At 42.6% G+C, this 18,109-nt stretch overlaps 1 protein-coding gene across 1 annotated transcript; it reads left to right on the plus strand.

The window, feature by feature from the left end:
- Window positions 1–235: 235 nt before the first annotated feature.
- On the plus strand, window positions 236–17,613 carry DHCR7 (7-dehydrocholesterol reductase). Its single transcript, XM_075281217.1, has 8 exons — window positions 236–329; window positions 9,638–9,739; window positions 10,509–10,731; window positions 10,845–10,935; window positions 11,298–11,511; window positions 13,023–13,227; window positions 14,270–14,401; window positions 16,027–17,613. Exons 2-8 carry the CDS (start codon window positions 9,645–9,647, stop codon window positions 16,489–16,491), a joined length of 1,425 nt encoding a protein of 474 aa, XP_075137318.1. The 5' UTR covers window positions 236–329; window positions 9,638–9,644; the 3' UTR covers window positions 16,492–17,613.
- The last annotated feature ends 496 nt before the right edge of the window (window positions 17,614–18,109 follow it).

An 18,109-nucleotide genomic window follows, 5' to 3' on the forward strand; every position in this document is an offset into this window, starting at 1 on the left:
AAACATAAGTATATACAGTGTAACGAGATCCGCAGCATATTTGTACATCCTTTCTTTGATACATCCATCCAGAACAAGTCTAGATATTGTTATGGTAACATGCTGGTCTCAGATGGTGGTTTGAGGCGTCTGCACCAATCCAGAAGTATGTGAGTAGATGATGTGTTTGCTGTGGCTGGTGTCATTGGCGATTAGGCCGAGTGTGTCACACAAGGGGAGGAGATCAGCAAGGCGAGGGGAGGTGGAGGAAGAGCTGCCTGCAGACATTATCCTGCCAGCACAAAGAATCTGCATGGAAGCAGGCCCTGACACACAGACGCACAAAGCAGGTAAATCACCCACATTATAATGGTATTTCTTAGTTTTTTGGGGGGTTTCTAAAAAGACAAAAAAAAATTCCCTGGAGTCGAATCTCTGAATCGTGTTTTGCAGAGAGAAATGTTGCATGTTGTTACATTGTATAAGGGTAAAGCAACATGGTAGTCAATGGAAGAATATTGCAAGGAACCTTTACAACAGTATCCAGCATGAAAGGACTAAAAGTCTCAGCATGTCCTGGAAAGAATGTGACATGGCTTATATGATGGGCGGTTATAATGGGCAAATACAAAGACCTCTTTGTGTATTTCGTTCACTTTTATTTGCAGCTCTTTATGTGGACTTTGCACTTAGCGTACACTTTACCTTCGAAATAGTATAGATTCGCGGTGTCCTGCCCGTACAGGATCTGATAATGGAGACGATATGGTTTAGTTCGCACGATAATGTAAAGTTTATGGCCACGTTCCTTATTCCTATAGAGAGGTCTACAAAAAGACTGCAGCAGGCTAAGGGTCTATTCCCATGTGGCAGTTTTGTTGCAGAAATTACGATGAAAGTTTCATACAGAGTGGTCTTATTCTGGTAGGAGTGCATGGATTTCAGGGGAATGGGAAAGGTACCAAAATGACTGCAACAAATCTGCCGTGTGTGAATATACCCTCAAGATGGACATACACAGGTCAATGTCCCCATAATCGGGGGCGTAACTTGAGGATCCCGGAACCCAATGCAAAATCTGTACCTTTCCTGTGCCATTTAGTATAGAGGCCTATTTTTGTGGCAGAGGTACCTTTGGTGCCCCCTCAGGGTCCAGGGCGGGTAGTGACTGGTATCGCTACATACCCTCCACAATCTGCTTGAGTTTTTTTCACTATAGGTGTAGTTGTGATGCTAGGTTTACACTAGTGTCATGGTGTCCTTTGTTCTTGTCCATTAGTAGACCAGAATTAATCCAGTAACATTATGAACACCATGATGGGAACCTGATGCACCCCATTACCAACAATGGGGCTTGTTGGGATCCGATCATAGATATGGCAATGCTGTTTGTTTTTTACAATTGCAAATGTGAATGATGCCTACAATGTTATAATAACACTAAGGGGTTTCTCCAGAATTGGGGTACCGTGGGCCATCACTATGAGATCGGTGTGGGTCCAAACCTTGGCACCTCCACCATTTAGTTGTATGAAGGGGCTGTGGTGTTTGGCTGAAGTAGGGTACATGCACACCATCAGGCTTATGTACAGATTTTATACCAAAAGCTAAGGCGTAAAATGAGCAATGTAATCTATCTGCATTAAATCAATCAGAAATCCTATTACATATGCACATGATGCTGATGTTTTTTGACCTATGGTGCCGATTTTAGAAAGATTCACATCAAAATGTTCACTGAAATCTGAACGTATATGAAAATCTGCAATAACATCAGATTTTCTGTGCGAATTTCCATGCACATACATGCTGATTTTCAACATGCAAATACTGAATGCGTACCTATATCCAATAGGTAAGTACACACTGGCAAATTTGGCGCTGATTTTGGGGTGGCTTCTGCCTCAAAATCGGCTCCAAATTACATTTGGAATCTTCCATTCATTATTTTCAACGAGAGGCAGAGGCCAACAAAGGACGCTGATAAAATAAGCTACAGATTCCGCGATCGTTTCAGCCGCAGACCCCGCGACATAAGCCTCAAGCTGGTGGGTCACATTGTTTCTGGGGATAACGGACAAGTAAGACCGCCTTAAAATCTTGAATTTCCAAAGTGTGATGGGACCTAAGAGAACAAAGCTGCAATATCCACAACAGCTGGTGCTAACTGTATGGTGTGATGTATGGCATGTGCGGATTAGATGTAAACAATGAAGCAGCCCTGAAGGCCCTTCATTAAGGTGATTAGCAGGGGTCCAGTGACCCCAGAGGTCAAATACCCCTGTGTCTTCAGTTACCCTAAGCACTTCATTTTATGAAGGTGGGTTCACACCAGTGCTTGTACATTTGGGGATTCCGTTCCTGTCTCCGAGGGGGAGCAGAAACCCCACACGGACCCCATTATAGTCGATGGGATCCACGAGATTCGTAAGGTATCCACAGAGCACAGATGTGAACCCAGCCTTACTTTATTTTTACCATACTTTGCTATGCTTTCTCCAGTATAGCGACACAGCTTGTCACCGCAGGAACATGGATACCCAGTGGTGTCACCGGCTGGCTGAAGCGCCAGTTGCTAAGCCACAAACCGACATTTTTCGGGCTATGCTGTACAGTGCACTTCTAGAAATATTCATTAAGAAGAAAGGATGATAGATTACACTGGGAATTATCTTACTGAAATTATCCGAAAAAGCCAAAGTTGCAGGAAGTAAGCTGAACTCTATATACTATATACACACACAATAAGTGAAGCCCTGTCATCACATCAGAGCGTCATCTTCACTTGCAGATCACTGGGCTGTGTCCCTTGTCACTCACAAGTAGCACAGTCTATATAGTCTGACCTTTGAAGTTACCTCTTTGTTTCGGGTCTCAGTGGGTATTCTCCATTACATTCCTTGCCTTTTGCCTCCAGCTACAAATTTCACACAGGAAATGTCAACTCAGACCTGTTAAGATAAGACACATCCACAGCCTTCTCCCAAATGGGTTCACAGACTAACACAGAACCTCAGGCCAATGTCTCCTACCTTAAAGCTTTCCAGCCATGACAAAACTACAACTCCAGGCGTGTCCTGACAATCTGCAGCAAAATTGTAGGCTGTATTCACATGATATAATGCAGGACCAATGATCTACTGAATGTATTCACTGGACATGTACAACTGCATATACATGCAAAGCTCGCTGTTATTGGAAACAGTCAGCAAGTTTGTGGAGAGACACAATTAATAGGATAACTCAGGATCAGTACAGGATAAGTAATGTATGTACACAGTGACTGCACCAGCAGAATAGTGAGTGCAGCTCTGGAGTATAATACATGATGTAACTCAGGATCAGTACAGGATAAGTAATGTAATGTATGTACACAGTGACTGTACCAGCAGAATAGTGAGCGCAGCTCTGGGATATAATACAGGATGTAACTCAGGATCAGTACAGGATAAGTAATGTATGTACACAGTGACTGTACCAGCAGAATAGTGAGCGCAGCTCTGGGATATAATACAGGATAAGTAATGTAATGTATGTACACAGTGACTGTACCAGCAGAATAGTGAGCGCAGCTCTGGAGTATAATAAAGGATGTAACTCAGGATCAGTACAGGATAAGTAATGTAATGTATGTATATAGTGACTGTACCAGCAGAATAGTGAGTGCAGCTCTGGAGTATAATACAGGATGTAACTCAGGATCAGTACAGGATAAGTAATGTAATGTATGTACACAGTGACTGTACCAGCAGAATAGTGAGCGCAGCTCTGGAGTATAATACAGGATGTAACTCAGGATCAGTACAGGATAAGTAATGTAATATATGTACACAGTGACTGTACCAGCAGAATAGTGAGCGCAGCTCTGGGATATAATACAGGATAAGTAATGTATGTACACAGTGACTGTACCAGCAGAATAGTGAGCGCAGCTCTGGAGTATAATAAAGGATGTAACTCAGGATCAGTACAGGATAAGTAATGTAATGTATGTATATAGTGACTGTACCAGCAGAATAGTGAGTGCAGCTCTGGAGTATAATACAGGATGTAACTCAGGATCAGTACAGGATAAGTAATGTAATGTATGTATATAGTGACTGTACCAGCAGAATAGTGAGCGCAGCTCTGGAGTATAATAAAGGATGTAACTCAGGATCAGTACAGGATAAGTAATGTATGTACACAGTGACAACACCAGCAGTGTGATTACACCAGTTTTCTACGGGGCCCAATCTTTCTTAGTTAAGCCCTTGTACTTAGTGACTGTACTACTAGCTCTGAGTATAGCTCTGGCTATAATGGAGGATTAGTATAAAGTATATACACAGGGACTGAATGTGTTATGTAAAGTGATTATCACATATATTATAACAAGCTTTCACTAAGGTAAACGTTGTTTCTGAAAAACGTAACTTCATACTTATGAAACCAGGATGTTCCTCTCTGTCACATTGTCTCTCATTCTGTGGTTGTAGCCACAAGCATCTAGTCACATTGTAGTCATGTGCTGTCTGTCCTGACAAGTGTGATAGTTCAAGATTTCCTGACCTACAGAATTTTCCGTCTTTTACATTTTACCTAGTTTTCTTATATTTTTCTTGCATTTTTGGAGGATCCTGATGTGTGTGCTTTAATAACTACTTGTCCAATGGGAGGCTTTTTTTTTCAGCGCTGAAATTCCACACCAAATTCCTCCGCGTGAATGGACCCTGGGAGCCTTCACACGATGTAACGCTGTGCTCATTCTGATCGTAAAAACACGTTCAGAATGAGCGCGTTAAAAGCAGCTCCCATTGACTTGAATGGGAGCCGGCATACGTGTGCTCCCCATTGAAATCAATGGGAGGCTTTTTTCCCTATTGCTTTCAATGTATTACGCGCGTATTGAAATGAATGGGATCTGTTTTGAAGCGCCGCGCTCTGACACGTGTATACGTGCCTGAATGCGTGGCGTGTTACTCCGTGTGAACGGCCCCTTAGGAAACCGGTGAACCCAATAGACTTTAATGGGGTGTGCGTGGTTTCTGTTCGGTTTCCGCCCGAAAAGGACAAAAAATGCAGATAAAAAAAGTGCTGCTTGCAGGGTTTTTCTCTCTGGATTTTTCTTGCGGAGAGGGTAACGGAATCCCTGTACCAAGACCGGGCGCAGATGTGAGCCGAGCCTCAGTCAGTGAAGTACTGTATTACATCTTACTTCACATAATAAGAATCCTTGAGCTGAATTCTGCTTTCAGTGGTTCAGAGGTTGTCTCTGGTATCTCCAGAATTATCTGCTGGACTTCAGCACAAGCTGATAACACATGACTGATAGGATTATGAAGGGCATTGCTGTGCTAGAAACTGTGTCAGACTGATAAAATCTCTGGGCTTTCCTAATCTAAACAAACTAATGAAAACTTTATAGTGTCTATCAGACAACACACAGCTTTCTTGCCTCTGCAGGACAGTTTAGGGTGGTAAGGGTGTATTCAGATGGTGCAGTTGTGCAGCAGTTCTGCAGCTAGCACAGGTGAAGCTCAATAAAACTGCAAAACCACAGCAAATAACTGTGTGCAGTTTTTGCGGCATACTAAGGCTCACGGGGCAAGAGGGGAAGGATTTTGGCGCTGCATCCACGTCAGAATCTGCCTCCTCACGATAGAGATCTATGTAGACCGCTAGCTTTCTTTTTTCTGTGAATGTTATGTTGCCGCTCACGGAAAAAAGAAGCGACCTGCCCTTTCTTCAGGCGGATTCTGCGGCTGGTTCAGCCGTGGCGTCCGCCTCGTGGCAGCACCCTCCGAACCATTCATTTGGGCCTACTCCAGAGCGGGAAGCCACGACCGTTGGAAGCCGTGACAGTCGCGGCAAGCGCATTTTGGTCCTATTCCCACTTCAAAATGAGGACCAAAATATGCCATTCTGTGCCCGTGTGAACTAGCCCTAAAAATCTTAACCCAACTGTACTATCTGAATATAGCCTAAGGCTTCATGCACATGACTATGTGCACAGTCAGTATGCTAGCCATATTTGTCACAGCTAGCACACTTACCCACTCATTTCTATGGTCCCATACACACAACTGTATATTTTCACGGTCAGGTGTATGGGGCCGTATGCAAAACACAGGACAGGTCCTATGCCTGTCCGTTTTGCAGACCGTGCTCACTGGTCCCAATGAATGGGGCCGCAGTGCACAGGCAGCACACAGATAACATTACTGCCCGCCGACACGGACACGGTCGTGTGCATGTCGCCTAACATGGAAAACTAGAAGTCCCAACTCAGAGGTCTACTGCGGGGTATCTTCACAATCCCATTTTTTCAGCAATTTTTACTCACTTTTTTGCAAGCAAAAGCCACCAACCTACCCTTAGGCCTTCTTCGTGAGGATCAATAAAAATCTGCAAATAAGTATAATACAATGCATGTGAATAGGGTTTACAAAATATGCAGATTTGAGAACATGATGTAGGCCTGCCGGTCAATGACAGAATCTACCACAGATTCATTGCAATGCAAATGGAGAAATTCTGCTAAAGAAATTGCAGTAAACTTCCAAGGCAGTATCTCCCCATGCAATATGAACCTGGCAGCCACTTATCATCCTATTGAAAGGAGTTATGCATTCTAAGTTGAGACAAACATGCACATTCGAGGAACTCCCAGCTATCTTACTGAATCCACATAGCCTTGACGGTTTGCTGTGCTGGTCATTGATATCACAGGGCAGAGGTTCTATGATCCTGCGGCTGATAAGAATAGGATTCTCACTGTAGAAGATACTAATGGGTGCAAAGAGTAAAGAAACAAGGTCACAGTCTATTACCAGCGTGTCTGCTGACATAGTGTCCATCATCTAAATGCAGCAATGATATATGTGCATGAGAAGATCTGTTAACCATTGCCCAATCTAAAAGGTCCTATTCACATGACCATTTCTAACCAAATACATACCCCCTTTCTAAATAACTGATGTGCTTGCTTTACCCCATTCCTTGAACTTTTAAGGGAAAACATTCATGTTTTGCAGACCTTATTCTCTATTCAAACAGGAGCATTAGCCAGGACATATAATAATGTTCGCCAAATAATCATGTTAATAAGTGACAATGATGTTGATAAGTAATGTAATGTATGTACACAGTGAAGATCCGTGGGGTCTGACATTCGGGACCTCCATGGATCAATTGTTTGACAATAGCAGGCCATGTGACGCCACGTTCATCATTCCATGGCCTTATTGCTGCTCAGTCCCATTCAAGTGAATGGGTTGAGCTGTGATACCAAGCACAGCCACTATGCAATGTAAGGCGCTGTGCTTGGCAGCGTTTATCAGACCGCATCTGCCTCTTCTAACAGCTGAAGACCCTGCCAATCTATAATTGATGATCAATCCTAAAGAAAGGTCATCAATTATTTAGCCTTTAACTCTAGATATACAATAGGATACCTAAACTTCCATCCTGAAGGCAGAATTGAGAGTCACTCAGTGTAAAAATAATTCATAAGGTCACCCATTTCACCGGTTTTCTCCCTAAATGACCCCGTATGTCCTGTTACAATCTCTTCATTTACACAAGCATACTACAATGACGATTCATTCCATTAGTAAATCGACCCCTAACTATTATGGCACCCTACATAAATAATATATGCAACAATATTCATCCCGTGCATGACTTGCTGTATCAGCATAATGACTACCAATAGGTAGGACCTTGTGACACCGGTCAGTCCACACCATTACTATTTAGTCATAGGGCTATTAGGGATACATTTGCATGAAATACAGGACTGAATACAGACTGACTATGCGGATATGACTAATGTATAACAGATCAAAGCGGTGTATTAGCCTGACCTGACATGCTTGAAGGTGCGTAAAGGAAAAAGCTTTAAAAGCTTTATCCATCAAGACGCTGATAATGACTATATTGGGTACGTCATGCACCCCAAGTAAGGTGACAGCTGTCACCAAGCAAACATCGAAGGAAGCAAATGGAAAAAAAACCTGACTGCTTTATGCATGAATGAATGGATGTCAACTGAGGACTAAAAAAAATACAGTTTAGCCCACTGGCGATATTCACTTCAATTGTAGAAACTTCTTAGCTTTGTTATTTGACAGTACTGTAGTGTAGAGACATAGTGGTCTAAACTGCAAGAGAGGTTTGACATTTTTTCCTTAAAGGGGGTTTTCCAAACCCAAATTGGTATTTTTCCTACTGATGATCTATCTACAGGGTAGGTCATCAGTATGTGATCTGTTGGGGTCTGACACCTGGACCTTAAACAGATCAGCTCGTGCAACAGGCTACGGGTGCTGGAAGATGCTAGTGGACAGCAAGGAGCATGTGCAGAACTGCTCCTATACAAGTAATAGGAGCGATACTGCAGTTCCCTGAATCAACCACTATACAGTGGATGGAGCTGCTGTGCTTGTATAGGAGCCGTTCTGCAAAAGCTCCCCATTCACTAGCAGCTTCCAGCAACTGATCTGTGCAGGGTCTGGGGGTCGAACCACGACACATCATATACTGGTGACCGGGGGCCACACGGTGGCTCAGTGGTTAGCACTGCAGCCTTGCAGTGCTGGAGATCTGGTGTTCAAATCCTGCCAAGGGCAAAAAACCATCTGCAAGGAGTTTGTATGTTCTCCCCGTGTTTGCATGGATTTCCATCCCATATTCCAAAGACATACTGATAGGAAAAAAATGTATATTGTGAGCTATTTGTGGGGCTCACAATCTACATTAAAAAAAAAAATATATATATATACTGATGACCTATCCTTTGCAATACACATTGGTTTTTCATCAGCCAAAATAGCCAAATTGTCCATTTCAACCATCAAGTGATATCTTGATTGTTGACCAGTTGGCCAGAGATGAGATGTTGGATATTTTTGCTAGGTTCCTAGGCAAAAACACCAGTGTTTGGTATGATTGACCGCTTTTGGCTGATCATCAGTCAGCTTGCGTCAAATCACTTTGTTTTGCGGAGATTTTTTATCGTACAAACGATCCCACCTTCAACATAAAAAAAATTAAAATTTGCTGTAAAACAAATCAGGCAGCCATCCGAATTTTAACGTGTATGGCTGCAGAAACTGAGCCTCGGTAAGAAAAAGCCGTGCTGGAAGCTTAAGGATACAAACACAGGTAGTGGAAGCAGCCCCAAGAAAGTTATGTTTGGGGATCCCCCTAGTGCCCTCTTAGTATAATTGCCGGTCTGTATGTGGTCAGTGGGGACTCCTTCTGATCTCTGGGGTTCCATGCCATAGTTGGGGTCGCCCGATAGGTAAAAGCCACATCGCTCAATGTTTTGACACTCACAAATGACACCCAATATTATTCAACAGTGTTAGCCAACTGAGCTGTGGCCCGTACGAGTTTCTAACTCAATGTGAAAATAAAGCAAACAACGTGACATGCCTGTGAAAGAGTGGAATTGCAAGGCTACTTTGAGATATGGCAGATCTATTGCAGATTTTCAGTGCCAATTCTGCACCAAAAATACCATTGATACATAATCCCATATAGGTGAATGAATTTTCTGAACTCTCCATTCACATGTAGCATTTTTTTCTGTGTGGATTTCCAATTCTGTGGCATGCTTTTATAGTATAGTGAAAAGCCTGACTGTGATATTTTATTCCTCTCTATCCTTTAGTATAAAAATGGGCGAACGGCGGAGACAAAATGCATCAAGAGGAGAGCACAAGAAAATAGCTAACGGTGCAAAAGAGCATGACGGCCAATGGGGGCGAGCCTGGTAAGAAAATCGCCGGTATTATTAGTCACAGACCACCAAACAAATTCTATTTAAAGAAAACAAACCTAAGGCTACCTCAATGCAACATATTAGCCACCAGAGTCTAACCTGCTGCATTGTACACTGTCAGCATGGTGGATGAGATTATACCAAAGTCTGCAGTGCAAACTGATGTGTGCTGTGGTCAGTATTTGGTACAGATTTACCCTATCCTTGCAAATGTTGAAACCAGTGGAAGATGCGGGTGATTCCTGCATATAATGGCACCCAATTTTGGGCAGTTTTTGCAGTAGCAGCTTCCATAAAAACATCCGTCCTGAATATCATTATGCTTTTGTATTCCAAACTAGGTTCAGAGTATATCTTTATAGTAGCTAGAGCAGTTTTCCTGATACAGAGCTCCAAATCATCTGCGTAGACATGAATTAAAACATAATGTTCTATCTCTCTCCACCACTAGAGGGGGCTTAAGGGCTAAACTGAACTGAGTGATAAGACAGTATTCAGTGTACTCCCTCTAGTGGCGGCTGCAGGTAACCAGTTTAAGAGCTGTAGTCACTATAATGATAGAGAAATGAAGGGTAATTGATTCTACACAGAACCTTAAACCTATTCACGCCATTCAGTAGTCTGGGAAAGATGGATGACCCAACATTTTTAGAAACAGGCACTACAAAGAATTAGCTGATTCAGTAGATTTTGTATATAACATAATTTGTGTATTGTGTATGTTACACTATAACATGATCTCTGTACTGACTACTTACAGGGAGGTGGACTGGTTTTCTTTGGGTGGCGTCATCTTCCTCCTGATGTTTGCGCCCCTTATTGTCTATTATTTTGTGATGTCATGTGACCAGTACCAGTGCGCCCTCACTGGCCCCGTCCTTGATTTGTACTCTGGAAAAACTCAGCTGTCTGATATTTGGAAGAAGACGCCGCTGCTCACCTGGAAAGCTGTGTACATCTATGCCGCCTGGGTCTCTTTTCAGGTAACTAAAGAGAGGAACTGAGATACACCCTGATGAGTACAGGAGTCTGTTCCTTTTTGGGATCCATGAGAAATTTAAACAACTCCCTTATGTCCAATGTGTTAATGTTGTAGGTGTTCCTGTACATGTTACTACCAGATATCTGCCATAAGTTTCTCCCTGGTTATGTTGGAGGTGTCCAAGAAGGAGCACGAACACCAGCTGGTGAGTCCTGATAAAAATGTATAATACATTCATTTTATGGGGATTGGCCGAAGAAAACCATTGATCATCTATGTATCACTAGGGGCCAATCACTGGGGATCCCATCAATTATGGGAACACAATTCCTGTGTCCATTTAGTGACGGCTCCATTCATTCTCTATAGGTCTGGCACAGTTAGCCGAATACATTGTTCCAGTGAACAGGTCGATAATATAATGAATTACAATTCTATGTTCTGTTTCGTTATAGGTGCAGACTTTATGTGTCTATAGGTACACATCCTGTAATGAATTATTAACACGCTCTGCAATGACATCAGCCTGCTACATGTACAAATAAGCCTGTGCTATGTCTCCTCCAGGTATCATTAACAAGTACCAGATCAATGGGCTCCAGGCCTGGATCATAACGCACATCCTCTGGTTCGCTAACGCCTATTATTTCCACTGGTTCTCTCCCACCATCATCATTGACAACTGGATTCCCTTATTGTGGTGTACTAATATACTGGGATACTCTGTCTCCACGTTTGCCTTGATCAAAGCCTACTTGTTCCCGACAAATGTCAAGGACTGGTAAGATGGCAATTTGTTCTGTATGATACAGATTACAGGGAGATAAATTGGAGATTGTGACATCACAATAGGCTATTATTACGGTACAGAAGGGCATTGTGATACCATAATGGGGCAGTGTGACATCACAGTGGGGCCTAGTGATGACACTATGATTTTTATGTCATCATATTGGGTCATTGTGACATCATATTGGAGCATTGTGACATCACACTGAGCTCGATACCATAAAGGGCTATGTGATATCAGAAAGGGCTATGTGACATCAGAATGATGCATCGCGGCGTCAGTGGGTTCCTCTCTGTTTTACTATATAGTTGTTTTTTTTAATTCTTTATTTATAACCAATAAAGCAAACAGAGACACAGGAAGTACAGATCACATAAAACCGAAACAAACAGAAGACGGTAAACCACCCTAATGAGGGCAATGACAAACAAACAAACAAACAAACAAAAAGACAAGGTGTGAGACACTCGCAGTAAGACACAGAATGAGAGGTAAATGTAGAAGCAGAAGGCAGAATGGAAACAGAGTTGTAGAAGAACATTCCTATTCCATATTGTAAAGTAACATGCGGCTGGCTGCAAACGCCGCTAGAGGAGGCCTATTCCATAAAATATAGTAACTTGCTGCTGTCACCACTAGAGGGAGATTATGCCATATTATATAGTAACATACCGCAGGCCGAAGGCAACAGAAGAGAGAGACTATCCAATATGATAGTAACATGTCTCTGGCCGCAGTGACTACTAGAGGGAGTCTAAAATGAAGCCAGCCACAGTCACCACTAGAGGGAGCTTGTGCCATAGAAGATAGTAACATGCCACTGTAACCCCTAGAGGGAGCAAATTCCATATTATATAGTAACATACCACTGACCATAACCACCATGAGAAAGAACATATTCCATACGAGAGAATAACATGTCCCTGGCCACAGTGACCACTAGAGGGAGCCCAGCATGACACCGGCCGCAGTCACCACCAGAGGGAGCCCAGCATGACACTGGCCGCAGTCCCCACCATAGGGAACCTATGCCACATAGTAAAGTCAATGACACAGAAAGACAAAACGACACAGAACAGATAAAACCAACCCCGATCAAAGCTAATCCATGAGCGGAGAAACAATAACAGATAGACAACTCACTATTACTGTATAGTTTCTGTCTGTTGCTCATTACTCAGAGATGTATTGATAAAAATCAATTTTTTCTCATAAGATTCATGACAGCGTGTTACCTGAGGTTACACATAGAGCTTGCTTTTTGACAGCCACAGTCCATAGAACTACACAACATGCAAGCATAGTGTGACTGACAAGTGACAAAGACTTTGAGTAAAGAAATTTGCAAACAAATAGCTGTCACTCCATATTTCATATAAGAATGAGGTGTAAAACACAAAGCAAAAACAAAACTGAGGGAAAATGTTATTTTACAACTATCGATAGAAATACAACTATATAAAATGATCAGTTATATCAATTTTAATTCTATATTTTTGCAGTAAATTCACTGGTAACATTATCTATGACTACATGATGGGGATTGAATTTAACCCTCGCATTGGGAAATGGTTCGACTTTAAGCTTTTCTTCAATGGACGCCCTGGAATTGTCGCCTGGACATTAATTAACCTCTCGTATGCCGCAAAGCAACAAGAATTATACGGGCAGATCACAAACTCAATGATCCTTGTTAACATTCTGCAGGTATGATCAACGATCCTTTATTTTCTGTTAAGGTCTCATGCATAGGACCGAGAGTGCAGCCCAAGGCGGCAAGAGAAAAATTCAATGGAAAACACTGTGGAAAAAACGTGATTATTTTTCGCTGCATTTTTTTCTACAGTGATCTTTAATGGCGGTTCACTACGTGGGGCCTTAGCCTAAGGCACATGCACATGACTGTGTGCAACATGGCCGGCACATGGATGGTACCTGTATAGGTCCTGTCCTGAATTTTACCCAGGGCTCACGGCTGTACACAGACCCATCACAATACACGGGCATATATATATATATATATATATATATATATATATATATATATATATATATATATATATATAGGGCCATTACAATATAACGCATCAGTGTGCTAGCACATTAACAATGCACGTATTCATGTAGATGGAACTGAAGCCTAAATTCACACAAGTTTATATAAAAATGTTTTGTCTGCAATATGTAGAGGAGATGAAATGAACTATAAAACGCCAGGGTTTTTCCACTGGGTTTCCGTAGTAGCCAAGAACGCTGTGTTTCTGGGCCTTAGCTTGTATTCACAGACTGTATTCACCTGTCCTACAGTTGGCCTCTCTCTAAATTGGCTGATCCCAGAGAACAATAGATTACATTCACATGTCACATTTACACCCCTCCTCAGCCTGACATAACTGATAACAGGAAGAAAAGTTTACACTCACCTACAACATATTTATGAAGATTAATTCCAGTTAGTTGCATAATGCTCCTTTCCTCATTTGCTCTGTATATCGCTGTGTTTGCCTGTCATGGAAAGTGAAACAAGTTGTCAGACAATCACAGTGTACGCTTTTATGATCAAGGCAGAATGAATAGCCCCAGTCTGCTGGAGGCCGGCCAGCTATTGATAAATTACCAACCAAGCAGGTCCTGCCATGTAAGGGTTCAAGGCGGGAGAGTTCAATGTCCTTGCTTTTATGATCAGCATTAAAATAACTTGAAATCAATTGTAAAGTTTATTGACATTTTACGGTTTTGTTGCCCACAGGCTGTCTATGTTGTGGATTTTTTCTGGAACGAAGCCTGGTACCTGAAAACAATAGACATCTGTCATGACCACTTTGGCTGGTACCTGGGATGGGGAGACTGTGTCTGGCTGCCCTTCCTTTACACATTACAGGTAATATACAGATTGTGGGGATAACGTCTATCCTTAGGGAGAGACCACCTTCTCAGGTGTGTGGAGACTTAGAGCCATAGTTGCTCCACTGCAAAGGAACATGAGAAGAATATGCAAATCTGTCTCCCAAGATGTAAACAGGGAGACAGTGCCTCTGTTATGCCGCCCTCTATAGCAAGCAACCCTGAACAACATGCCCGACTTCCCAGAAGTCTTTGCTGCATGATGTGAGGTTATAACCAAATCAGTTTCTCAGCTACGGACGGCATCGTTTCTGTCTTTTTGGACGTCATCAGCGCAGCCTAGAGAGAATTGATTTGGTTTAAGTGAGAGGCTGAAAGACCAGATTGTGGGGATAACGTCTATCCTTAGGGAGAGACCAGTATTTTAATGATTTTTTACATGAAAATATGGATCTCATCTTCAGAGACATGCAGGAGAAAAGTCAAACTAGCCGTGCCCTAGACCCACCCAATCTGGCTTGCTTGATCTCCCTAAGGACGGGGTGTATTTGCTCAAGCCTTTCCAAAAACACCACGTATGCATCGCTGTCTTCTAGTTCAGACACATGTGCAGTGAAGCTGGGTCATATGTACATGATATCTGGATGTGTGAAAAAGACCGTAAAGTACACAATTAACGGGGCTCTATCACTAGATATTCGTGTTTTTAGCTAAATATATACTTTAATAGCCTTTAGAAAGGCTATTCAGGTGCTGCTAATCGTTTGTAGAAAGACCCCCCCGTTTTTATTAATTACTGTGGAAATATGTAAATTAGCTTCAGGGTGCTTGGTGGGCATTCCGTGCACCCCCTTGCCTATACCTTCTGGACGCCCACCATTGCCTCCAAGCCCTCCTCCTCCTGCTTATTCACCGCCTCCATTGTCGGCGGTTTCTATTGAAGTCACGTGCGTGCGCAGTAGCGCTCCCTCCGGCGCGCTACTGTGCATGCTCCAGCGCCAGCTCGCAATGTACTCTATGGGAAAATGGCGCTGGAGCGTGTGCATTCGGCGCCGGAGGGAGCGCTACTGTACACACGCGTGATTTCAATAGAAACCGCTACTGCGCATGCTCCAGCACCATTTTCCCATAGACAACATTGCAAGCTGGCACTGGAGCATGCGCAGTAGCGCGCCGGAGGGAGCCGACAATGGAAGTGGTAAATAAGCAGGAGGAGGAGGGCTTGGAGGCAGCAGTGGGCGTCCAGAAGGTATACGCAAGGGGGTGCACGGAACGCCCACCGTGCACCCTGGAGCTGATTTGCATATCGATTTCCACGGTAATTAATAAAAACGGGGGGGGGTGTCTTTCTACAAATGATTAGCAGCACCTGAATAGCCTTTTTAAAGGCTATTTAGGCATATCTTTAGCTAAAAACACGAAAATCTAGTGATAGAGCCCCTTTAAGGTTCCTGCATATTGTCAGCAAGCAGAGATCTTAATAACTGTGATGTATTAATATAAAGTACAGTTAAATAAAAACATTTTTGTTATACTATAAGTAAACTTTATTTAAAACAATAATAAATTAATAATATTAATAAACAAAGGACAATCCCTTTAACTGTGGCAGAGCTGGAGGTATTTCGGATAGTAATCTTGTGTATTTCTTTGTGTCTGCAGGGCCTGTATTTGGTTTACAACCCAGTTCAGCTCTCTCCAACAAACGCAGTAGGAGTTTTGCTGCTTGGTCTGATCGGATACTACATCTTCAGGATGACTAACCATCAGAAGGATCTGTTTAGACGCACCAACGGCAACTGCGTGATCTGGGGCAAAAAGCCCAGATATATTGAATGTTCTTACACGTCGGGGGATGGAAAGAGGCATTACAGCAAACTGATGATTTCTGGATTTTGGGGGGTTGCCCGACATTTCAACTACACTGGAGACTTGATGGGCTCCTTGTCGTACTGCGTAGCCTGTGGCTTTGACCATCTCCTGCCTTATTTCTACATTATATACATGACCATCTTGCTAGTCCACCGTTGTATACGCGATGAGCATCGATGCTCCAGCAAGTATGGGAAGGACTGGAAGCTTTATACGGACGCCGTGCCGTACAGATTGCTGCCTGGTTTGTTTTAGAATGTGAAAAATATTTCAGGGAAAATAAGATATTCATGGTTATTGGAATTGTGACTGATAATGGTCAGTTTTCAAGAAGCAAAGGATTCTGACCACAAGGACCACTGTATTGGGGACCACTGCTATATATGCTAACAAAAGGGTTTCTTCCTGGATGTAGGAAAGAAACTATTTGACCATGGACTAGACTGAGCCTTCACTCAACTGTGGCCTTTAGTATTCATCAAAAGCTCAATAATGTCTATTGTATTGAGATGTACTTATGTTTCCTTTGGTTTTAATTGTAAAGGAGTCCAAAAGTGTTGATCCATTTAAGAGTATATTATTACAGGGGTCAGAGCTCCGAATCCCCTTCAGTCATATACAAATATTGTGTGCCTGAGTCACCACTAGGGGGAGCTTACTGAAGACAGAGTTATACATATTGCAAGGATATCGAAAATTATGGCCGCTCTGACCCCATCAGGGCAGGATCCTATGTAGGGGCCACTGTGATGCAGCCAAAAGCCCCTAGCTCAGGGGCAGCTCAGCAGCCACTACCCAAAAGATATGTAATCAAATGAATCAGCACAGTTTGGACCAGTTAAAGGTTTTTTGGGGGGCTTACATAATGATGGTCTATTCTTAGGTTATTGGTGGGGGTCCAAGACCCTCACTGATAAGCTGGTTGAAGAGACTGCAGATCATTGCATCCTCTTCACTGAATACCAAACACAGTCTGATATGTAGTCTAGAGACTGTGCTTGGTATTGCAGCTCAGTCCCATTCACATAAATAAGGCTGAGCTGCTGCTGTACCATGTGATTGATGAATGTGAGATCACTAACATAGGAAAGAGGCTGCAGTGCTTGTGACCAACGTCTTCAAACCTACGGGGGGTGCCAGACCCCACTGATCACAGTGCATAGGACATCAATATTTATGTAAGTCTTGAAAAACCCCTTTAGACATTTTTTAAGTATTTGTACACTTTATATCATATACATGGACAACTTATGTACAACCCACCTCATAAATGATATTCGTGCAGCTCTGTTTCCGGACTGGGTTGGGGCGATAGGTTCCTTCACGTCCACCTCTTGTACAGTTCATTTGAGATTTCTCCTGAATAAAGTCAATACTTTTTACTGACTGTTGTTATTATTGTAGCTCGTAGCTTTGCCCTGATGTCTATTGACTCTGTATTCTACATCTGATGTTCTCAATCTACACAGTGCACTATAGGTCCCAGCATGTTCTGCATAACCGGACGGATTCTCCCAATCCTGCAACCTAAAGAAGTCAACATAAATTAATCTGTCACCAAATCCATATTACACAGTAAAATATAAGATCTACTGGTAAAGCTTATAGCATCTTAATTTTTTATTTTTAAACTCTGCATTATGTAATTCCTCTGATATTCCTCCTGGAAATGTATGAATATTGTTTCCAGGAAGAATAACGGATGGACGACACAAACCATAGTTCTATAAATATATACTCTGTGATGGTTATTTCATAAAAGATAGCCCATCAGTATCTGATCATTGGGGTCCAATTCGGGACATGGGAAGCTACAGCTGTGCATGGGGCTGGAAAACGCTTTGCTCCTATCAAAGAGCTGCAGCCCTGCCTA

Source organism: Leptodactylus fuscus, chromosome 7 (genome assembly GCF_031893055.1).
Source record: "Leptodactylus fuscus isolate aLepFus1 chromosome 7, aLepFus1.hap2, whole genome shotgun sequence".
Taxonomy (NCBI): Eukaryota; Metazoa; Chordata; class Amphibia; order Anura; family Leptodactylidae; genus Leptodactylus; species Leptodactylus fuscus.

Bases quoted from the DNA above. Each gene is read 5' to 3' on its own strand.
- DHCR7 (XM_075281217.1), top strand. From the start codon at position 9,645: ATGGGCGAACGGCGGAGACAAAATGCATCAAGAGGAGAGCACAAGAAA. The intron at 9,740-10,508 runs GTAAGAAAATCG...GACTACTTACAG, and splicing joins GGCCAATGGGGGCGAGCCTG to GGAGGTGGACTGGTTTTCTT. The intron at 14,402-16,026 runs GTAATATACAGA...TTGTGTCTGCAG, and splicing joins CCTTCCTTTACACATTACAG to GGCCTGTATTTGGTTTACAA.